Source organism: Megascapheus bottae, chromosome 18 (assembly GCF_031878675.1).
Source record: "Megascapheus bottae isolate mThoBot1 chromosome 18, mThoBot2.hap1, whole genome shotgun sequence".
NCBI classification, from domain to species: domain Eukaryota; kingdom Metazoa; phylum Chordata; class Mammalia; order Rodentia; family Geomyidae; genus Megascapheus; species Megascapheus bottae.
This window is the reverse complement of record NC_143526.1, coordinates 28879663-28903803: the sequence shown is the minus strand read 5'-3', so window position 1 is coordinate 28903803 and position 24141 is coordinate 28879663. Positions and strand designations below refer to the sequence as shown.

General features: G+C 44.9%; 2 protein-coding genes across 10 annotated transcripts in view; one reads left to right on the top strand and one right to left on the bottom strand.

Annotated features, from left to right (window-relative positions):
* The window catches only part of Tpx2 (TPX2 microtubule nucleation factor), a 53566-nt gene extending 33963 nt beyond the window's left edge, over window positions 1–19603 (bottom strand). For 2 of the 6 annotated variants that reach the window (XM_090352133.1, XM_090352138.1), the window contains exons 1-2: window positions 14174–14259; window positions 10119–10233 (exon numbers count right to left, since the gene is read on the bottom strand). The gene's annotated coding sequence lies outside the window, so the exon portion shown is untranslated. Of the gene's footprint in view, window positions 1–10118; window positions 10234–14011; window positions 14081–14173; window positions 14260–19258 lie in introns of those variants that run through there. The other 4 variants (XM_090352134.1, XM_090352136.1, XM_090352135.1 and 1 more) reach the window with 4 other exon arrangements.
* Bcl2l1 (BCL2 like 1) overlaps window positions 19554–24141 on the top strand; it is a 50431-nt gene continuing 45843 nt past the window's right edge. Inside the window, exons 1-2 of one of the 4 annotated variants that reach the window (XM_090352140.1) lie at window positions 19554–19655; window positions 21099–21805. In XM_090352140.1, coding sequence (XP_090208266.1) covers window positions 21230–21805 — 576 coding nt within the window. In that variant the 5' untranslated portion in view covers window positions 19554–19655; window positions 21099–21229. Of the gene's footprint in view, window positions 19656–20409; window positions 20811–20860; window positions 21010–21098; window positions 21806–24141 lie in introns of those variants that run through there. The other 3 variants (XM_090352142.1, XM_090352139.1, XM_090352141.1) reach the window with 3 other exon arrangements.

Sequence of the window (24141 nt, the reverse complement as noted above, 5' to 3'; positions counted from 1 at the left end):
CCCAGGTATCAACCTCTTAGATAAATAGGATTACAGGTGTAAGCCACCAGCACCAGCTAACTTCTGTAGGTTTTAGGACAAGAAGAAAATAAAAGAAAAAAAGGTTCTCTATGATCACATAACAACTGGGGTGGTGGCTCATGCCTGAAATACTAGCTACTCAAGAAGCTGAGATCTGAGGATTGTGGTTCAAAGCCACTCCAGGCACTAAAGTATGTGAGACTCTTATCTCCAAATAATCACTAGAAAATGGGGAGTGGGGCTTGAGCTGAAGAGCTCAGAGACAGCACCAGGCCCAGAGTTCAAGTCCTATAATCTACCAAAAAAAAAAAAAAAATCACCTAACAATAGTAATAACAGTGTTGGTTAAAAACAACACCAAAAACCTAAAATTTTTATTACTACCATTTGAATTACTGATACTTTTGCTCTCCTGGACCACATTTCTATTCAAAGACGCTATTGACTGACAATAGTTAAAATCTCCTGGCTTCAAGAAGGAAGTTTCCTTGTTCTTATGAACAAACTTGCTGTACGACATGGGAAAATCTTGGATTCCCATGATCTTAATGCCTAGTCAAGGTCACTGGGAACAATTCCCAGGCTAGAATGTAATAAAGTCAACCAAAGCTGGGGGAGGGAAGAGATGGGAATGTAAGAGGCAGCAATCATATTCAGCCTTCTAAAACCCAGGATTTCACAGCATGCTGCTTAAAAAAAAACAAAACCTCTGAGAACATGTTCAAACTTAATCCTTTGTCTTTTTCCCCCCTTTTTGGTGATACTGAGGCTTGAACTCAGTGCATCATGTTTGTTCTGCTTACACTCTACCATCTGAGTCAGGCCTCCAGCTCTGCTTCCCATTTGTCGTCGTTATTGTTTTTTTTTTGTTTTTTTTGGGTTTTTTTGCCAGTCTTGGGCTTGGGCTCAGGGCCTGAGCACTGTCCTTGGACTTTCTCAAGGCTAGAGCTCTACCTCTTGAGCCTCAGCACCACTTCCAGCTTTTTTTTCCTATGTATGTAGTACCAAGGAATCAAACCCAGGTCTTCATGCATGCTAGGCAAGCACTTTACTAGGCCAAACTCCCGGCCCTCATTATTGTTATTTTAAATTATAAAGTCCTGTGGACTTTTTTCTCCTGGCTGGCTCTCCTAAGTAGCTAGGATTACAGACATTATCCAATGGTACCACACTTTTTTTGGGGTGTGTGTGTGTGTGCCCTGAGGGCTACTCCTGAAGTTTTTGTTCAAGGCTGGTGCCCTACCACTTAACTACAGTTCCACTTTCAGCTTTTCGACAGTTAATTAGAAATGAGTCTCATAGGCTTTCCTGCTCTGGTTGGTCTCCTGAGTAGCTAGGATTACAGCTGTGAGCAACCATCCTCATGTAGCACTTCATCTCCCTCCCTCTCCCTCTCTCTCCTCCTCTTTTTTCCGGTTGTGGGGCTTGAACTCTGGTCCTGGGCGCTGTCCCAGAGTTCTCTCTTCAGCTCAAGGATAGCACACTACCCCTTGAGCCACAGTGCCACTTCTGGTTTTCTGGTAGTTAATTGTAGATAAGAGTCTCACAGATTTTCATGCCTGGTCTGGCTGTGAACCGTGATCCTCAGATCTCAGCTTCCTGAGTAGCTAGGAATATGAGCATAATCCACTGGCTCCAAGCTTACACTTCACATCTTTATAATATACTTTTTTTTGATGCAGAAGGTATAGGGACCAAACTCAGGAACTTGTGCTTGCTAGATAGGTACTCTACCACTTCCCTAGCCCTTTCAGCTTTCATTATTTTTGTAACAGAGTCTCACATTATGCCCAGGTTGGCATAGACCATGAGCCACCTACTTAAGCTTCCCAAATAGCTGAAATAACTTCTAGCTATTACTGGTTGAGATAGAATCTTGGAACTTTATACCCAAGTTGGCCTCAAAGTGTGAGCCTCCTGATCCCAGCCTCAGGTAGCTATGACTACTGACAAGGCACCATACCCAGTTTCTTTTGTTCTTTTGAGACAGGTCCATACTATGTAGCACAGGTATCCTGAAGCTATGTAGCCCAAAGCTCAGTATGTAGACCTGACTGGTCTCAAACACAGGGTTTCATGCATGCTAGACCCGTACTCTACCACTAAGACACATTCCCAGCCCCAGATTTTTCCTTTTTTGAGGGGAAGGCTATCCTGAGGCTTGAACTCAGCAACATGGGCATTGTCCCTGGGCTTTTTTGCTCAAGGATAGCGCTCAGCCACATGGACTTCTAGCTTTTTGGTGATTAATTGGAGTAAGTCTTGTCGACTTTTACCACTAGGCTGACTTTAAACTACGATCCTCAGATCTCAGCCTCCTGAGTAGCTAGGATTATAGATATGAGCCACTGACACCCGGTTTATAGATTATTTTTATAAAGCTTTTCATTTTTTTCCCTTATATTAGAACTTAAATTCAGGGCCTGGGTGCTGCTTTTTTGGTTTGTTTTGTTTTGTTTCCTCAAAGCTTGGACTCTACCACTTGAGCCACCTGTCTTCTGGCTTTTTGGTGGCTAATTGATGATGAGAGTATCTATGCTTTGCCTGCCAGAGCTGAGTTTAAACTGCTCTCAGATTAATGTTCTAAAATTACAGGTATGAGCCACAGGACCTGGCTAGTTATCTTTTTAAATGAATGTGTATTTTTATAAAATACACATTTTATACAAGAACTTAAAGAAAGGTATTAATTTAGCCAGGTGATGGTGGCACTAAAAAAAAAAAAAAAAGAGCCGGGCATAGTGATTTACCCCATAATCTTAGCTACTCAGGAGGCTGAGCTATGAGGATTTCAGTTCAAAGCCAGCCCGGGCACTAAAGTCCATGAGACTCTTCAATTAACCACCAGAAAACCAGATGTGCAGATGTGGCTCAAGGTATAGGGCGGTAGCCTTGAGCTGAAGGGCTCAGGGACAGCACTAGGCCCAGAGTTCAAGTCCCATGACCAAAAAACAAAACAACAAAAAAAACCTATGAAGCAGGTTTCAAGCATCAGAAGAGCCGTCCTCTAAGAGCTAAGACTGCATTTGATGACAGAAAGGTAAATGGAAAGAGGTTCAAACCCAAATACATCTAATCTCTACTTACAATTTTAAAAATCAACCTATTATTTGTTTCTAACATGACCTCTAAACATTTCTTTGGAGCAATTTTCTGGTATAGTATAGCCAAATCAGAACATCATACTGCTCCCCACCCCAAAATGGGAACAATAAATATGTATCCATTGAGAACTCTGATCCTTTTCAATAAAGGCTTATAGCACAAGGACATAAAGAAAACCAAAAGTAATTGCTGGGTCATGACAGTTTTACCACACTGTTTCTCTAAAAACAGTATCAGAATATCCTCAAAATTTAAAGTCTATAGGTCAGTCTACTGAGCAATGGAACAGGCCAAAATTAAAGGCAACTATTTAAATGAGAGAACTCTAGGCATGGTGGAAACTGGATGCATTCCTGCACTCCCTTAATCAAGATTGAGTTTCTGTCAACAGGTCTCATAGAAGGGGGAGGGGGGAGCACATGCGTCAACCACATTCCCCCAAACAAATCAAGCTGCCAAGATGCCAAGCAAGAGAAGAGAACCAGTTTCACGTTTCAAAATTATCTCAGTCTCCTATAGCTAAGACTCCCACAAAACTAGATATTGTATCAGTGGAAAAATAGCTATTAATGATCAAGAATCCTACCAGAAACCTGAGGGAAAACCCTACCACATATGTTAAGATTCTTTTTAAGCCTTCCCTTTATGTGTCACTCATATCGTAATGCCCATTTCTTGCTTTCAAAAAACATCATATAAAATGGGGACCAAGACATGAGAAAGGGTATCAATGTATGTAAAGTAATGCACCTTCTATCTGGCAAATATAGTGTAACCCTTCTATTAATTACAATAAAAAATATATGAAAGAAAAAAAACATTTTCATTTTGCAGATGGAAAAAAAAACATCTACTTTTTCCTTGCACATAGAAATTAGCAGGAGGGGCCGGGAGTTTGGCCTAGTGGTTAAAGTGCTTGCCTAGCATGCATGAAGACTGGGGTTCGATTCCTCGGTACCATATACATAGAAAAAAGCCGAAAGTGGTGCTGAGGCTCAAGTGGTAGAGCTCTAGCCTTGAGAAAGTCCAAGGACAGTGCTCAGGCCCTGAGCTCAAGCCCAGGACTGGCAAAAAAAAAAAAAAAAGAAAGAAATTAGCAGGAATCAGTAAATGGCAATGTAAGCTAGCATGCAATCACAATTTTATATTTTTATAAAATCTATTCCCTTAAAGAACTCATAGTTGGGCCGGGAGTTTGGCCTAGTGGTTAAAGTACTTGCCTAGCATGCACAAAGACCTGGGTTCAATTCCTCGGTACCACATACATAGAAAAAAAGCCAGAAGTGGTGCTGAGGCTCAAGTGGTCGAGCTCTAGCCTTGAGAAAGTCCAAGGACAGTGCTCAGGCCCTGAGCTCAAGCCCAGGACTGGCAAAAAAAAAAAAAAAAGAACTCACAGTTGAATGGAGAATACAGACAGCAATTAAGATACAGGATGAGGGGTTGGGGATTTAGCTCAGCGAAGAGCCCTTGCCTGGCAAGTGCAAGGCCCTGAGTTTGGTCCCCAGCTCTGGAGGAAAAAAAAAAAAAAGATACAGGATGATCATTATTCTAACAGGCATAAACAGAGGTTTCTAACAGGCATAAACAGAGGTCAGTCCACAGTCCAGAAGTGCAAAGAAGAGGGGGAAGGAGAGTAAATGAAGGCTTTCTAGAAGTGATACAGAAATGGTACTGACATGGGCCGGGAGTTTGGCCTAGTGGTAGAGTGCTTGCCTAGCATGCATGAAGCCCCGGGTTCAATTCCTTGGTACCACATACATAGAAAAAAAGCCAGAAGTGGTGCTGAGGCTCAAGTGGTAGAGTTCTAGCCTTGAGAAAGTCCAAGGACAGTGCTCAGGCCCTGAGCTCAAGCCCAGGACTGGCAAAAAAAAAAACAACAACAACAACAACAAAAAAAGAAATGGTACTGACAGATCTTCACAGTTCTGCACATTAAAAATGAATGCTATCTATTTCTGTAGGAAGAAACAGTAGAATGGGGAATTCAAATGGAGAAATGAATACACCTGTGGAAGACTGCAGAGGAAGCAATGTAACTTGTTTCCACATTCATGTGAAATTAATCTCCCATTGCCTCCTACCTCTCTTCACTCTCAAACCAAAAATAACCAGCATTGACAAGCTCTATAAATCAAAAGGTGCCAGTCCAGAGTGAAGAGAGGAAAACTGTAGAGGGCGCATTCTAAGCAGGGTTGAAATACTGGAATAGCTGTGTCTAGAAAAACGAAGAGTTTGGTATGATAGATGCTCAAGTACTTTGCAATACAGTTTGTGAGGTGTGCCTTGCTATTTTTATTAGAGGGAAAAGCATGAGTTAAGCAAGTATTTAGAAGTAGCTAGTTAGAATAATCACATCCAAGCAATGCCATTTCCCCAGAAACATCTCCTAGTTTCATAAGGGATAAGAGATCCTGTTACGTTGCCATAAGCAACAGTTATTTTCATGTTACCCAAGGAAAAAATATCTACCTTTTCTTTTCTTGTACATAAGGGATTAGCAAGAGTCAGCAAATGGTAACACAATCCAGCATGCAATTTTAACTGTTAACCAAAGTCATAAACTAAGTAGGAAGGAAGTTTAATGGACTTCATGTTTCCACATTTATGTTTGCTAACCTCTATGCTGAAATAAGATCTGTTTACAGAAACAGATCTATGAAGCTTCCAAAATTGGGTTAATTTAAAATCCAATAACAATCCCTAACTTTCCAAACACTCAGAAGGCATCGCAGGACACATGGACACTTGTTCTAATTCATCACTGTCTGGAAACTTCAAGCTTTCTTACCATTTCTTTTAAATCTGTGGGTCTCATATCATCCTTTCTAAAGGATTACAAACTCAGTAACTACTGAATTAATTCATACATAGAATTTATGCATAGAATTCAATAAACCTAAATGACTAAAACTCATATAGAAACCAATGCTATAAAGACTAGCTGGGCATCAGTGGCTCATTCCTTTAATCCTAGCTACTCAGGAGGCTGAGATCTGAGGATCCCAGTTTAAAGGCAGCCGGGGCACAAAAGTCTCTGAGACTCGTATTTCACATTAACCACTCAAAAACCAATGTGGTACATGGTATTGGAGATATAAACATAACTACATAGACATAAAAATGTATGACTTTAAGCCGGGCACAGTGGCTCACGCCTATAATCCTAGCTACCCAGGAGGCTGAGACCTGAGGATCAAGGTTCAAACCCAGCCCAGGAACAAAAGGACCTGAGACTCTTATCTCCAATTAACTTCTAGAAAATGGGAAGTGGGGCTTGGCTCAAGGGTAGGTGGTAGCCTTGAGCTGAAGAGCTCAGGGACAGCGCCCAGGCCCAGGGGTAGGGTGGTAGCCCCATGACCCCCCCATACACAAAAAAAAGTATGACTTTATAGACATAATGTTTTATTACATAGATTAATATGTATCTATGACATACAAACCTTCAGCTTAATTTTAATTATGTTCTAACATTTAAGTGCCAGTGATTGTATATAGAGTCCCTTCTTGAATACTTGTTTATTAAACATGACATTTGAAATATGATGTAAAAATCAATGTTAATAAATTCTTAAAAAACAACAACAAAAAAAAAAACAAAGTGGTGCTGTGGATCAAAGTGGTAGAAGCACTAGGCTTGAGCAAAAGAGTTCAGGGACAGTGCCCAGGACCCAGGACCTGAGTTCAAGCAACACACACAATTCTCTAAGCCAAAAAATAACATGGCTTCCATAAAGAAATATTTGCAATATCCCAAAGTACACTGATATTCTAATACTAAGAAGCTGAGAGAAGGTTGATATGGAGCTATAGAAAGTTACAAACCTCATCAAATGGTAATCATTCATTCATGGAGGATTTCAGACCCTTCAAAACATTCCTGCTTGGGGCTGGGAGTTTGGCCTAATGGTAGAGTGCTTGCTAGCATGCACGAAGACCCATGTTCAATTCCTCGGTACCACATACACAGAAAAAACCAGAAGTGGTGCTGTAGCTCAAGTGGTAGAGCTCTAGTCTTGAGAAAAAAAACCCAAGGACAGTACTCAGGCCCTGAGTTCAAGCCCAGGAATGGAAAAAAAAAAAATTCCTGCTTGAGTCTAGCATGTAGTATAAGGCTGCAACCTCCAGCATAGTCAGGAGGACTACAAGTTCAAGGCCAGCCTGGGATATGAGACATACACATATATATTCACATATACAAAAATCCAAGAGCATAATAAAAGTAGCTACCTATAAGTAACTAGAGAGACTGACAGGGATAGGATTGGTAAAAAAAAAAAATTTTTTTTATCTTTTTTTTTTTGCCCATCCTCAGCTTTGAACTCAGGGCTGAGCACTGTCCTTGGGATTTCTCAAGGCTAGAGCTCTACCCCTTGAGCCACAGTACCACTTCTGGCTTTTTTTCTATGTATGTGGTACCAAGGAATTGAACCTGGGTCCTTGTGCATGCTAGGAAAGCACTTTACTACTAGGCCAAACTCCTAGCCCAAAGATTTCTTTTTTTTTTTTTTTTTTTGGTCAGTCATGGGGGCTTGACCTCTGGGCCTGGGTCCTGTCCCCAAGCAATTCAGCTCAAGGCTAGCATTCTACCACTTGAGCCACAGCACCACTTCCAGTTTTCTAGTGGTTAATTGGAGATAAGAGACTCCCGGACTTTCATGCCTGGGATGGTTTTGAACCCTAATCCTCAGATCTTAGCCTCCTGAGTAGCTATGATTACAGTTGTGAGCCACTGGCACCTGACAAATTTCTAATTTTATTTTTATTTTCTCACATTTGTAATTATAGCTACTCAGGAGAGTGAGTTCTAAGGATGGCAATTTGAAGCCAGCCTGCCAAGTCTATGAGACTCATCTCCGCTAAACTACCTAAAACTGGAAGTGGAGCTCTACTGTAGAGTCCTAGCCTTGAACAAAAAGGAGGACAGAGACAAAGATCAAAAGGCCTTGTATTCCCAGGACTGACACAAATAAATAAATAAGGATACAGAAACTATGCGATTTGCAGGCAAGGGCAAAAGGGGGAAGTGGAGAAAACGTAATATTGTCCGAAAGAGAAATAAACATATTACCTTAATTGTGAAATGGTAACCCCTCTGCATAATACCTTCATAAAAACAATAAATTGGGACCGGGAGTTTGGCCTAGTGGTAGAGTGCTTGCTTAGCATGCATGAAGACCGGGTTCGATTCCTCACTACCACATACGTAGAAAAAGCCAGAAATGATGGTTAAGGCTCAAGTAGTAGAAGAGCTCTAGCCTTGAGAAAGTCCAAGGACAGTGTTCAGGCCCTGAGCTCAAGCCGAGGACTGGCAAAAAATAAATAAATAAATAAATAAAATTATCTATTTTAAAAAATAATAAGTGGCTGGGAGCTTGGCCTAGTGGCAGAGTGCTTACCTAGCATGCACAAAGACCGGGGTTCAATTCCACGGTACCACATATATAGAAAAAGCTGGAAATGGTGCTGTGGCTCCAGCGGTAGAGCTCTAGCCTTGAGAACACCCAAGGACAGTGCTCTGGCCCTGAGTTCAAGGCCCAGGACTGGCCAAAAAAAAAAAAAAAAGCCAGGCACAGTGGCTCACACCTGTAATCCTAGCTACTCAGGAGGCTAAGATCTAAGGATCACGGTTCAAAGCCGGTTCAAAGCCGGTTCAAAGCCGGTTCAAAGCCGGTTCAAAGCCGGTTCAAAGCCGGTTCAAAGCCAGTTCGGGCACTAAAGACTGGGAGGCTCTACTCTCATTAGAAACCCGGAAATGGGGCTGTGGCTCAAGGAGTAGGGTGGTAGCCTTGAGCTGAATTGCTTAAGGACAACGCCCAGGCCCAGGGGGAGGGTGGTAGTCTTGAGCTGAAGAGCTCAGGGACAGCACCCAGGCCCAGAGTTCAAGCCCCATGACAGACAGTAATAACAACAACAATAACAATAATAATATATACAGTCAGGCAACAATTACTGGTAATCCTAGATACTCAGGAGACTGCAATCTGAGCATCACAAGTTCAAAGCCAGTCCAGGGAAGAAAGTCTATGAGAGTCTTGCTTCCAATTAACTACTCAGCCCCCTCCCCCCCTCAAAAAAAAAAAACAGAAGTGGGCTGGGAATGGGGCTTAGTAGTAGATTGTTTGCCTAGCATGCATGAAGCCCTAGGTTGGATTCTTCAGTACAACATACACAGAAAAGGCCAGAAGTGGTGGTATGGCTCAAGTAGTAGAGTACTAGCCTTGACCAAAAGTTCAGGGACAGTGCCCCCAGGCCCAAAGTTCAAGCCCCGAGACTGGCCAAAACAAACAAAAAACACAGAAGTTGAGCTAGGAATGTGGATTAGTGGTACAGCGGTTGCCTAGTATGTATGAAGCCCTGGGGTTCAATTCCTCAATACCATATAAACAGAAAAAGCTGGAAGTGGCACTGTGGCTCAAGTGGTAGAGGACTATTTTTAAGCAAAAGAAGCCCAGGGATAGTGCCCTGGCCCTGAGTTCAAGCCCCAGGACTAGCAAAAACAAAACAAACAAAAAACCCCACAGAAGTAGAGTTGTATCTCAAGTGGTAAAGCACTATCCTTGAGAAAAAGATGCTCAGAGACAGCACCCAGAACTGGTACAAAAATAGAGAGAGACAGAGACAGACAGAGAGATGGGGGGGGAGAGAAGGAGGGAGAGAGGGAAGGAGAGAGGAGAGAGAGAGGGAGAGAGAGGAGAGAGAGAGAGAGAGAGAGAGAGAGAGAGAGAGAGAGAGAGAGAGAGAGAGAGAGAGAGGCGCAGAAGGAAAAGAGAGGGAGGGGCACAGAAAACAAATCTACCAAAACATTGTCCATAATTTTATCTAAGAGGTGAAATAATAGGTAATTTTCTTTTTATTGTTCCATATTATATTAATTTTCTTCTAAAATGTTACCTTCTAAAGACATAGTAAGTTATTTAAACACTTGCAAAGTTTGATCCATTAATGTTTCCCTTATTTCTTTTTAATGTAACTCATTGTGGACACAGCCTTACCTGTGTTTTAATCAATTTATCCAATCTACTTGTCTACAGCAATGACTTAAATTACAATTCTCTTTCCTGTCTCTTCTGAAATCTTGAGATCTTGCAGATACCTCTTATTAAGAACCTGAAAGTAGGAGAAAAACAATGAAAAATTTTCAAATTTAAATTTTTGATTATGCTTTTAAAATTATCCTTCCTTCATAATGCATTCTGATATTTTTATCAGCAAGTTTCCCATATGCAACTTAGGATAAAGATTAAAGATACCCACCCTCAAAACCCAAAGGTGGGCTGGGAATATGGCTTAGTGGTAGAGTGCTTCCTTAGCATGCTTGAAACCCTGGTTCAATACCTTACTACCACATAAACAGAAAAAGCTGGAGTGGTGCTGTGGCTCAAGTGATAAGAGTGCTAGCCTTGAACAAAAGCAGCTCAGGGACTGTGCCCAGCCCTGAGTTCAAGTCCCAAGTGAGTTCAAGTCCCAAGACTGGCAAAAAAAAATAAAATAAAATAAAGCTAAAGGTAAGTCGGGTAGTGGTGGCTCATGCCTATAACCCTAAATACTCAGGAGGTTGGGATCTGAGGAGTTGGAAGCAGGATAGTCTCTGAGACTCTTACCTCAAATTAACTATTCAAAAACTATAGTAGAGTTGTGGCTTAAAGTGGTAGACCTCTAGCCTTGAGCTAAAGAGCTCAAGGACACTGCCAAGGCACAGAGTTCAAACACCATGACTGACAAACAAACAAACAAACAAAAAAACCTAAAGGTACAAGCAGCATGGGACCTCCCAACATGCTCTGCTTAAATGATTGTTGTGGCATCAGTACAAACATGTTCTTAAGTTTTTTAGTGTATATATGTCGTTTCCTGGTGTTACATTCCTTCACTGTAAAGCAATCTACACAAAGCTTACAATTTAGAAACACTGACATGGAGGGTTGATAGTATATATTTATATTCAAATATCATCACAAACAACAGAATCTCAATTAAAATATAACTAAACTGCCAGGCACGGTAGCTCACACCTGTAATCCTAGCTACTCAGGAGGCTGAGATCTGAGGATTGCAACTCAAAGCCAGCACAGGCACTAAAGTCTGTGACTCTTTCTCCAATTAACCTCCAGAAATCTAGAAGTGGCACTGTGGCTCAAGGGGTAGTGTGGTAGCCTTGAGCAAAAATCTCAGGGACAGGGGCTGGGAGTTTGGCCTAGTGGTAGAGTGCTTGCCTAGCATGCACGGAAGACCCTGGCTCGATTCCTTGGTACCACATACATAGAAAATATGCCAGAGGTGATGCTGTGGCTCAAGTGGTAGAACTCTAGCCTTGAGAAAACCCAAGGACAGTGCTCAGGCCCTGAGCCCAAGCCCAGGACTGGCAAAAAAAAAAAAAAAAAAAAAAAATCTCAGGGACAGCATTCAGACTCTGAGTTCAAGCTCCAGTAAAGGTACACCTGCACATGGGCACACACGCGCAAACATACACAACACTCTTAATCTCTAATACCAAAAGAAGAAATTAAGAATTATCTGGGCAAACTTAATTTTATCCACATTGGAATACACAGATTTTAACATAAATCTGACTCAAATGTTATTTTATTTAAATTTAATTTAAAATGTACATAATGGAAGAACTGACAAACCATTACCTGGATGTGTAAATGGTGTGGTCTCCATTCATCAGCATTAAAAGTAAGTATTTTGAAAGGTTAAGCACATTTACTAACCTAATTGAATGTTATCTACTTCTCCACACCTGCAATTCTGTAGTTGTTACAGATAGTGTCCTCCTAGCTATTCAATTAAACAGATTTTCAGTGGGTGATTCCTATGCTTCAAAACTGTTCTAGAACCTGACCAAATTCTGCTTTTTTTTTTTTGTCAGTCCTGGGCTTGAGCTCAGGGTCTGAGCACTGTCCCTGGACTTTTCTTAAGGGTAGAGCTCTACCTCTTGAGCCTCAGCACCATTTTCCAGCTTTTTTTTTTTTCTATGTATGTGGTACCAAGGAATTGAACCCGGGTCTTCGTGCATGCTAGGCAAGCACTCTACCACTAGGCCAAACTCCCGGCCCCAAATTCTGCTTTTTTAAAGGCCAGTTTGCATTCCACCTCATTGACAAAGCCACCCTTGCTCATTTTAAGCCTAATTTATATACCTCCGCTCTAAACTGCCAGAACATTTACAATATAAAACACATGAGTCTTTTGTTCTGCTTAGTCACTTGTCAATTTGAATCAATCTTTTTGTCCCGACACATAACAAAATCTTTGAATAGATCGCACATCTGTATACCCACAGTACCTACCACCAACCTTAGCACACCCTTAAAAGACAATTAACTAGCTAAGTTAATTGGAAGCCACAGAACAAAGAATGCCAACGTGAGGAATCCTCAGCTCCATTACACAGCTCCATTAATGAGAAGCTGTCATTCTGTTAACATTAGTCGTGTTTAAATCATTGTGTAATCTGCTGACTCTAACTGTAGAGTACTGAATATGTATCAAAGCATTCATCATTTTTCCTCTATGAAGGTCTCCTTAAAACCATATTCCCACAGATAGCAATAGTATACTATTGTACTGAACAGATATACTTAAAACAAATCATGTATACTGAAGTATGATCTGGGGTAGCTTAACAAGTGGTGCAATACACTAAGGCCACGACAAAAATATTCTTGGGCTAGGGGTGTGGCCTAAGAGACAAAACCCAGAACTTTTGTAAAAGGTCCTGAGTTCAAACTCCAGTACTATACAGAAAGCAAGCAAGAAAGAAAAGAAAATATGCTCTTACCGTGGCAGCAAATAGTTCCCTCCCTCTCTTGTACCTGCCCCTCCTCTCTCCCCCCTCTTGATAGTTAGATATACAACAACATCTGAGTGAGAGAAATTCAAAGAAAGGCACTGAGCTGTGGAGACAAGGTAAGGATGAATCCAGTAGATGAACATTAAAAAGCAAAATTGGGAAATCAAAAGTCTCTTCAGGGCTGGGAATGTGGCTTAGTGGTAGAGTTAGAATGCTTGATACCTCAGTATCACACCAGCAAAAAAAAAAGCTGGAATTGGCATAGTGGCTCAAGTGGTAGAGTGCTACCCTTGAGCAAAAAGAAGCTCAAGGGCAGTGCCTAGGCCCTCAGTTCAAGTCCTAGGATTGGGGAAAAAAAAAAAAAAAGTCTCATCAATCCTGCAATCTCATCACTAAAGAAGTCAGGAAATGGTTGAATTTGAGCCTTGGCCAGACAGTGGAAACCTGCTTCCAAAAAAATTCAAAAAGTCCTCTTTAATTCTAGGTAGGAATGATTGGGGAAACAACTAGAAAATTCTGAGAAAAAGAAAGCGCAAGAAAATAGAGGGTAGTTTAAAAAAAAAAGACAAAAAAAGGGGATAAGGGATAATCAATCCTACAATATTATAAACTGAGTCACAGTTTCCCTCCCCAGTCCAATCTATGAATGTTCCAAGAAGGGAAGTTAGAGAAGCAATGACTAGTGTGCCTCGAAGCATTGGGAGAGTGCTTGACAGATACAAATAACACAAAATGAACTTTAAAGCCCAACTAGAAGAGAACTCCAAGGGGAATCAAACTCTCCATCAACGTCGTGGCCACATCGTCTCTAGTCGCCTTTATGCCCTACACAATCTATCATTTCGGTCCGTTTCTCCAAAGTTGGGCCTCGGTTTCCTGCTCTGGAAAAGGGTGGGGGAAGGGGAGTAGGTTAACAGCATCGGCCTGGGGGGAAATTAGAGAAAGCGCACGCTGGTCGCCTAGTCCGTCCAGTAAACGCTTTGTGGTGATTACAATCAACACCCGACAGCATCTCTCGTTTCTCCGGCAAGGCATAAAGACAAAGCCCAGTCACTACCCAGAAACCGGCGGCCCGGCTCCAGCTCTCACCTCACCCAATCTAGACGGCGCCCAGGCGAGAAACCGTCTCCAAGGCTCGGCTGAGAGGCGCGGACAGCACTAGGGGTTGAGAAGAGACCGCTACCCGTTAGAAACCAGGGAGACGGGACCCCGATGCCCCAGGGTCCCCCCCTTTCCTTCCCCGCGGCTCACCTCGACTCGCCTTGCCACAGTTCTGACTGCCCGAGCGCCACAAGCCCTCCGCGGGACTCTCGGTACCGTTGAAATTTTGAACTCAGACAGCCCAGTCAAATGTGCCAATCAGAGAGCCTGGAACTGCAAATCGCCGCCTTCTGATTGGCTCCGCGAACATAGCGTCGCAGGAAGTTAGGGGGAGGAACAAGTAAACAACCCGGCGGATTGCCTTCTGGGAAATGTAGTCTCACATACTTAAGGCGGGGCGGAGGAGCCATTGGAATAACTCTTCCGAGGACCTTACTACAAATCCCAGAATACTCTGTTCCCATTTGGAAAAGGTGGAACCAACTAAATTAGAAGTCGCGAGTCCGCTTGGGAACCAAGCATTCTGCAGTTCTCCAAAGCATTTACGGAGTGGCAGTGTGGCCTAGTGGTAGAATGCTCACCTAGCCTGCCCGAAGCTCTGGATTCAATTCCTCGGTACCACATAACCAGAAAAAGCCGGAAGGGGCGCTGTGGCTCAAGGGGCAGAGCGCTATCCCTGAGCAAAAAGTCCAAGGCCCCGAGTTCAAGCCCCAGGACCCCCCCCCAAAAAAAAAATGCTAGAGCACTGGACTTAGACAGCTCCCAGGCTCTGGTTTAAGCCCTACAACCGCCCCACCCCCGACACACACAAAATGATGGAAGTAAAGATGTGGCTCAACTGGTTGAGGTGAATGAGCTCTGGGACAGCCACAGGCTCTGAGTTCAAGCACCAATATCAGTACAAAACTAATAAAATACAGTGAAATCTAGTCTTCCCCCACACCCTGTTGCTTCTCCCTGATGTAACTTTTCAGTGCTCTGACATTTAATGCAACTGCAGACATTTCATATCCATATACAATTTGCATTTTATATATTCTTTGGGGGAGAACAGTGCTGGGGTTTGAATTCAGAGATTTATATTTGTTAGGCTGGTGCTGTACCACTGAAGTACATTTTCAACCTGGTCTTTTCTGGTTATTTTGGAGATGGAGTCTCTGATGCTTTTCTGCCTAGGCTGTATTCAAAGATCTTCCAGATTTCAGCCTCTTGAGTAGCTAGGACTTCAACCACTAGTGCCAGATAGATATAGATATAGATACAAATATGATACAGATATAGATACATATATATTATGTGTTTAAACTTTTTTTTCAGTGTGTGTGTGTGTTTGAGCTTAGGAATTTGCCTTTGTTAGGTACCCTACTAGTTGAGCCCCAACTTTTCTTCAAATAGGGTCTTCTGTTTATGCTTTGACCACTTTTCTTGTGCAGCTAAAATAACACACAGGAGCCACCAGGTGCAATTTTTATTGGTTGAGATGGAGCCTTGCAAACTTTTTGCCTTAAAGTGCAATCCTTCCTCTGCTTCCTGAGTAGCTAGGATTATAGGCATAAGCCACTGCATCCAACTGTGTTTTATCTTTTTAATATTTCTTTCTATTTTTTTTTCTGTTGGTCATAGTACTTGATCTCTGGGCCTGGGCGTTGTCCCTGAGCTCTTCAGATCAAGGCTACCACCCTACCTTTGAGTCAAAGCCCATTTCCCATTTTCTAGAGGTTAACTGGAGATAAGAGTCTCAGGTCTTTCTGTTCCCAGGCTGGCTTTGAACCTTGATCTTCAGATTTCAGCCTCCTGAGTAGCTAGGATTACAGGCATGATTACACCCGCCCAGCTTCTTTTTTAATTTCTTATTTTAAAAGTACTATAAGACTTTTCTGAGCTAGGGGTGTTGCTTGCCTAGTGAATATAAAGTACTAGATTAGATCTCCAGCTCAAAAGAACAGAAAAGAAAAGAGCCCCAGTTGCTGGTGGCTCACATCTGTAGTCCTACCTAGTCAGGAGGCTGGATTCTGAAGATCGTGGTTCAAAGCCAGCTCAGGCGGAATAGCCCCCATAAGTGTCTTTTTTTTTTTTTTCCCCCAGTCCTGGGCTTGGGCTCAGGGCTTGAGCACTGTCCCTGGATTTTCTCAAGGCTAGGGCTCTACCACTTGAGCCACAGCACCACTTCTGGCTTTTTGCTACGTATGTGGTACCGAGGAATCGAACCCGGGTCTTCGTGCATGCTAGGCAAGCACTCTACCACTAGGCCAAACTCCCGGACCCCCCCCCCCACCCCGGCATAAGAGTCTTATCTCCAATTAATCACTCAAAAACCACAAGTGATACTGTGGCTTAAGTGGTAGATTCCTAGCCTTGAGCACAGAAAGGTTCAGGGACAGCGTTCAGTACGAGCTAAAATATTAATTTTATTAGACATACATACATTTCGTTATGAAATAAATACAAGATACAAATAACAATGAAGCACAAGCCTTCTTAGACATGAATAATTCAGTTCAATATACAATTCAATTATAACATTTCTATTCTCATGCAGGTCCCCAACTTCATCCTGCTTCCTGTACCTTTCTCTGTTGACACACAATGGCCATGTTGAATTTTGTTTTTAATGTTCCCTTACCACGTAGCAAAAAAAAATGTTGTTATTACTATTTTTATAAAGGTGATGTATAAGAGGGGTTACAGTTATATGAATTAGGTCGAGTATATATATTTTTTGCCAGTCCTGGGGCTTGAACTCAGGGCCTGTGCACTATCCTTGGGCTTTCCTTAAGGCTAGCGCTCTACCACTTGAGCCACAGCACCACTCTGGCTTTACATTTTTTTTTGTGGGTCATGGGGCTTGAGCTCTTCAGCTCAAGGTTATCTCCCTACCCTTGGGCCTAGGTGTTGTCCCTGAGCTCTTCAGCTCAAGGCTACCTCCCTACCCTTGAGACAAGCCCCACTACCCATTTTCTAGAGGTTAATTGGAGATAATAATCTCAGGTTCTTTTGTGCCAAGGCTGGCTTTAAACCTTGATCCTCAGATCTCAGCTCCTGAGTAGCTAGGATTACAGGTGTGATCCCCCGCCCCAGCTACTTCCTGGCCCCTAGAGAATACATTTCTTTTGGAAATGCTCTCTCTCAGTTTGTCCCTCCTTTCCACACGCACAAGTTGTATAGTTCATTTTCAACATAGAATCTAGTGAGTACCACTGCTGCATTTGTTCCCCCTTTCTCCCTCCATTTCTGTGCCCCCTCCTTACACTCTCAAAGACAAACAAGTAAGACCAAAAGAAAAGAAAGCAAAAAACAGCAACAAAGAAAAGAACCTCTGGCTCATTTTGATAAATATTATCTTACATATATGATAGATGCCCATAGATACTGTACCTCTGTGTTCCTATCCTAAGAGTATCTTCCTTTGGTCTCACTATGTGTCAATGCCTAGAGTCCTGCATAATTTTAGATCTAGCATCCGCATATAAGAGAATATATTTGACTCTCTGAACTTGGCCTATACTTCTGTCTTGAAAGTGATATCTCTGCCTTTTGTGACTAACCACACAGAAAAACTCTGGTACAACAAGGAAAGGAGTGTGAATAAATACTAAGAGGAAGGATATGTGGGTGCCATCTCGGAGTGACTAGTTATCACAAACTAAATCATGATTGAACTCAGGGCCTGAGCACTGTGCTTGGACTTTTCTCAAGGCTAGAGCTCTACCACTTGAGCCATAGCGCCATTTCCAGCATTTTTTTCTATGTATGTGGTACAGAGGAATCGAACGCAGGTCTTCATGCATGCTAGGGTAGCACTCTACCACTACACCAAACTCTCAGTTCTTCCTTTCTTTTTCTTTTTCTTTTTTTTCCCAGTCCTGAGGCTTGAACTCAGGGCCTGGGCACTGTTCTTAGACACTTTTTGCTCAAGGTTAGTGCTTTGCCACTTGAGCCACAACACCACTTCCAGCTTTTTCTGAATATGTGGTACCGAGGAATTGAACCTAGAGCTTCATGCATGCTAGGCGTGCACTCTACCACTAGGCTATGCTCCTGTCCCCAGTCAGTTCATTTTCATGCAGAAAGGTATTTGCCACTTATAAGATTCCAAGGATTAAAGGAGTTTCATGCCAGGAAACAGAGGTGAACATCAAATATACATTCACCGTGTCACCAACACACGTCTCTGAACACAATTCATATGCCCTCTGCTGGGCTTCCAAAGCACACGTTAGATTTTCATAATGATTACTGGAATAGAACCTTAGAAGTTGCTTTTGCTTAAAACACAAATTCATCACTTGGATCTGCAGATATAATAGGAAACGGAAAGGAGAATAAAAGCTAGGCATTGAGACTCTTCTCCTGAACCCCCCTGTGCCCCCTGTCCTGAACCAGTCTCTCCTGAAGTTAATTTGTAGCCAGCTTGGAATCCAGGAAGGCATAGGCCGGAGGTCAGAAATCACTCTGACTTGCTCTTTTTGATCCGGCTGTTTTCTTCAAGCAATAAAGTGGAAATGACTTCTTCAGAATCCCTCCCGATAGAAGGACTGAGATACTAACCACTGGAACATACCTGACTGGGCCTCTTTGTGCTTATCTGCCCCTAGTGTTTTTTTTTTTTTTTAATCTATTTAAACCTGTAGCTCATGATTGTGCACCGAAGACAGATGAGCTGATGTCTTCCTATGGCTTCCTGTGCCATATAATAAATCTCTGTCCTAATATTTAGTATATAGGAAAAAATGGCAGGCCCAACATGTGGTTCTCCTGGAGTTTGGGCCTAGGGCCTACAACTCTAGTATCTGTTTTCCCTAACAGGTAGTAATTTCCTTGTGATGAGAATCAAGGCTTGTCACTCTAAGTAGCAATTATCTCATGACAGGAACCTGAGCAGGCCTCAAACATTTTTATTTTTTGCCAGACGAGCGCTCTGCTACTTGAGTCACGGTGCCACTTCCGACTTTTTCTGTGTATGTGGTATACTGAAGAACCGAACCCAGGACTCCGTGCACGCTAGGCAAGCACTCTACCACTAGACTATGCTCCCGGGCTCTGGCCTCAGACTTTTACTTCAGCCTCCTGAGCAGCCAGGGTTACAGGTGTGAGACACCAGTGTCCAGCTACAAGTCATTTACTCTGAACATGGGTTCTCGACGAAATGTTAGTGTTACACTGTTACCTATATTACGGTACAGAAAAATTTGCCCACCTAGAAAAATATCTTAGCCACTACACCGACGCTTTTACCTCTATACAGACGATGTATGGATGGATGCTACAGATGGAACGAATGGAAATGTGACCAGAACCAGGTTGATCGTTCGCATCTGTGGGTTTCCCAGATCCGCCGCCAGGGGGCGCTCGCTCCCAGGGCTTAAAGCCAGTCGCTCCAGGCGCGCACTCCCTGTGCGTCTCGGGCTCGCGCGCGCTGCCGCGGCACCGGAAGTGACTGAGCTTGCAAGTTCCCCCGGTCTCTTCAGGGGAAACTGAGGCCGGCTTGTTCGGGAGAGACGGCGTGAGCAGTCAGCCAGGTAGGCCGGCCTAGGTCCGCGGCGCAGAACTCGGCAGCGAAAATCCCCCGCGTCGGGAAGCTACCCGGCCGATGAAGGGGGATGTGGCCCCCCACGGCTCGCTGGGCTCGCAGGTGAGAGCGCCACCTCCCCGTTGCGTGACAGGCGCAGTGCCCAATAGGATCCTTCGCCGTCCCGCTTCCGTAGCAACTCGACTCTCTGATTGGCTACCCCGTCGAGGGCGGGACCCCTCCTCCCTGAAAGGTCTCGGGGGCGCCCCTGAGGGAGGGCGGTTGCCTAGCAACAGGGCGGTGGCTCGGCGAGTACCGGGCCTAGGCGGCGCGTGAAGGCGCGAGGCTGCCAGCCCACCCACTCGGGACGCCTGAGGGGTCCTCGACCCCTCCCGAGGCGGGGACGGGACTCGAGCAAGCTGTCTTGGGCCCGTGCCCAGGAAAACGTGGTCTGAGCTGTGGGGTGGGGAGCGGGGGGCCTCGAGCAGGCCCAGACCCCTCTTCCTGACCGCTGGAGAGGCCCGGCGCCTCCCCGCCCCTCAACCCCGTGGGTCTTTGTGCCGGGTGCCGGCGGCCATTGTGTCCGGGTGGGGGAATGGAGGACCTGGCAATCCCCCTCCGCCGCGTCCCAGAGCTTTCGGGGAATTCAGAGAAGAGCAGCGGCGGCGTGTGTGGGGGGTCTCCAGGCCTCCGCCTCCCGGAAAGGCCGTGGGGCGGCCTCGCCCAAGCCCGGCCGCAGCTCGGAGGCCGCCTCCCCCACCCCCCGCGGCCCTCCGGGAGCCTCTGAGCCCCATTCCGAGGTCCCTCCAGGGTTTCGGAAGCCTCACCCGGGGCTGGTGCTTAAATAGGAAGAAAGGAAGGGGAGGGAAGAGGCGGGGGGGCGGCCACCCGGAGCCCGTCCTCCGGGGGAGTTCTTCTGACTCCCAGTAGGAGGCGGAGAGCCAAGGGGCGTGCGAGAGCGAGGGGGCTGGGCTCCGGGCGGCTGGAGGCTGCGGCGCGGAGAGGCCGCCTGGATCCGGGCGATGGAGGGAGCCAGCCGGGGCGCGGGCTCCTGAGGCTTCGCGATTCCTCGGCGGCCCTCGCGGCTCTCTCGCCTTTGCCGAGTCGCATGAGCCCTCCGGCCGGATTTTTTTTTTTTTTTTTTTTTTTTGCCAGCCGCCGCGAGGCCGGTTGAGTTACCGGGGAACCCCGCTTGCCAACCTCCTCTTCCCAACCTATGATACAAAAGATCTTCCGGGGGCTGCACCTGCCTCCCTGGCGCCTGAGACGGATTTGAATGTAGGTGGTGCGGGAGGGGGTTTGCCCATCCATCAGGGGGGTGACTTTCCGACAGGAAGGTATTTCGGAGAAACGGGGGTGGTTGGGCTTTAAAAAGGCGGATAGGATCATTCAGAGCCCATTAGTCCTTTGCATTTGACTTTATTGAAGTCCCTTTCAACCCGGACTCAGACCTTCCTAAGAGCTACAAAGAAACCAGGTCTGATACCTGAAGCAAGACTGGGTGGTTGTAAGGGTAATTGGGCATATGCAATTTAATTTATCTCTTCCCTCCCTCCCCCCCCCAAGCTCTTTCTCTTCAGAATCTTGCCTTTGGAGCTTAGGAGAGAATCACTAAGCAAAGACCAGACTCTGTGAGTGAAGCAGGTGTTTTGGACAATGGACTGGTTGAGCCCATCTCTATTATAAATAAAACAAAAATGTCTCAGAGCAACCGGGAGCTGGTGGTTGACTTTCTCTCCTACAAGCTTTCCCAGAAAGGATACAGCTGGAGTCAGTTTAGCAATATGGAAGAAAGCAGGACTGAGGCCCCAGAAGGAACTGAATCAGAGATGGAGACCCCCAGTACCGTCAATGGCAACCCATCCTGGCACCTTGCAGACAGCCCGGCGGTGGTGATCGGAGCCACGGGTCACAGCAGCAGTTCCGAAGCCCGGGAGGCCCGGGAGGTGATTCCTATGGCAGCTGTGAAGCAAGCGCTGAGGGAAGCTGGTGACGAGTTTGAACTGCGGTACCGACGGGCTTTCAGTGACCTAACATCCCAGCTCCATATTACCCCGGGGACAGCGTATCAGAGCTTTGAACAGGTAGTGAATGAACTCTTCCGGGATGGGGTAAACTGGGGTCGAATTGTGGCCTTTTTCTCCTTCGGCGGGGCACTGTGTGTGGAAAGCGTAGACAAGGAGATGCAGGTATTGGTGAGTCGGATCGCAAGTTGGATGGCCACTTACCTGAATGACCACCTAGAGCCTTGGATCCAGGAGCACGGCGGCTGGGTAAGAACCACGCCCCTTGTGTTTCCCTCTTCTCTCCCGGTGAGATCCCCTGCCCTTCCTTTCCTAGTGTTGGGTGATTGTTGGAGATGTTGATTGTTAAGGAGACCTGTCCCGCCTCTTTTCCCCTGGAGGTTAATAGCTCTGAAAATACTGATGACCTAATTGTTGAGAAACCCCTCACCTTTTATTCTACTCACCCTCATGACCCCACTTTTTTTCATACTTGAATCCCAGTTTCTCAGCAAAGGAAAACATAGCCTGTGTGTTCGTGTAGATCAAAACCTTTGAGAGTGAGAAGTTGGTTCTCCACTCAGAAGGCAATGACCATAATGCACGAAGATGTTGGCCAGATGACCCTCCAGTCCCCCTGCCTCTCTGAAAACTCGGTGCTATTCTGGCTTTCTCCCTGAAATCAAGCCCCTTTTATTTCACAGTATGTGTGCCTGTACTTATCTCAGACCATTTGTCCAGGTAGGCATCCCCACTGCTTTGGATGGCTGAGAATTGTCAGATTGTAGTCCAGTGTGGTCTGTTTTAGTTGTATTTGTGCTGTGCCCCTAAGTTAATTTTCCCCAAAGTATGTAACTTTCTGCGTGGTTGGCTTGTTGGTAGAGCTCTTGCTGTGTCATGCATTAAGCCCCAGGACTTATTTTGCATCTCCTGCCTGGGGTTGGTTTGGGATCTCTGGCAGCTCTTACTTTGCAGCCACAGCTTAGAGGTGGTGTTGTTACTGTTTGCTAGCAAAGTAAAAACACAGTCTGTGGTGCTTGATACCTCCAATCTGTCACATCTTCATGTTGTGAGTCCTAGCCGGTCACTTAACTAGCATTGTAAACCTTGGGCAGGCTGGTTTACCTTTTTGAACCTTTTTAAGTTTTTTCGACTAGAAATATGACAAGCAACTCATGGAGATAATGTGGGCAGAGAGATCAATGAGTGTCCACTTCCATAGAGCAGTCCTCCTGCTCATCACTCCGGATGAGATAGAGACTAGTTTCTTTACCCGAGGTCCTGCAGGCAAGTTTTACTTACCTTTGATGAACTCTGCTCTATTTCTTTGCTTATCTATCTAGGGGAGGTGTAAGGGCTCCTAGGGGTACTCTCTCCCCCCAGAATATGCAGAAAACTGTCTGAGGAAAATAAGTCATCCATTGAAGGAGCTGAGGTGGAAAGGGCCACGCACCAAGGACTCAGGAATGTCAAGAATGTGGTTGTCCTTAGGCTGGGCCAGGGTGTGGTAAAGGCCCAAGCTGGAGACCTCCTGGATTTGCTCTGCAGTCCTACCTCCTCTTCCACCCCACCCCCCCTTTTTAGAAAAAAAAAAAAATCCATCTCTCCCACCTCTTGTGCAAGGCCAAGAGGGTCAGGTCAATGAATGTCAGATGACTACAGTGACTTGGAGGAGATAAAGATGGTAGGCTCTGGGTATACGATGGAAAGCCTTTTTGTAAATGAATTCCCTGGAAGATAAATGATTAAATTGTTCCTGTGGGTGGCTCTATCTTGTATTTTCCCTCTGCTTTGATTCTCTTTGGGATCAAATATTTGTTCAACTGATTTATGGGAGGGACTAGATTGCAGTGCTTCTGACACATACCCTCTGAGGCATCTCTAAGCAGATGTGGGCCCTTTATCTACCTTGCTAAGCTCTTTTGGCCTTTGGTCCTAATAGTAGATGGGCTGTTGCCATCTAACAAAAGGCAAATGGGAAGTGGTGCTTGGTCTGCCAGCCAGCCTCTGTAGTGGGTACCCTAACCAGAGAATTGCCAGTTGCCCTATGATGTCCAGTGAAAGAGGGCTTAGACAACTCTGGGCAAGTTTACTAGGCCTCCAGTGACTGGACTGAAATTCCATCTTCTGTCTTCATTGAACAGTCACCAGAGCCCATTGGGCAACATACCTTGTAATATGTTGCTTCCACTTGTGGGCAAGAGATGTGTGCAGAAAAGCCGGTTATGGCAGAACCATTTCTGGATGTGCATTCTTCCTTCAAGGCCAGGGGGTAAAGAATATTCAACTCCCAATCCTTTGCGACTTAGAGGAAGGTACACGCCCACTTCTCAGGTACTTTTCTGATCAGTGCACAACTTACAACATCCCTTCTGACACAGCAGCTTGGGAGGTTTTTGAGTGTAGGAGTTCTGACCATTTACGCTGGGTGTACTCTAAATTGAGTATTTCTACAGGAAAGGGCCAGGAACTTAACCTTTATTGAGTGTTTACCTCTTACATATTAGGCTTTGTGTTCAGTTTTGATAGTTTAGGGGGAGGGGTTGGGGAGGTCAGTCCTGGGGCTTGAACTTAGGGCCTGGCCACTGTCCCTGAGCTTTTGTGCT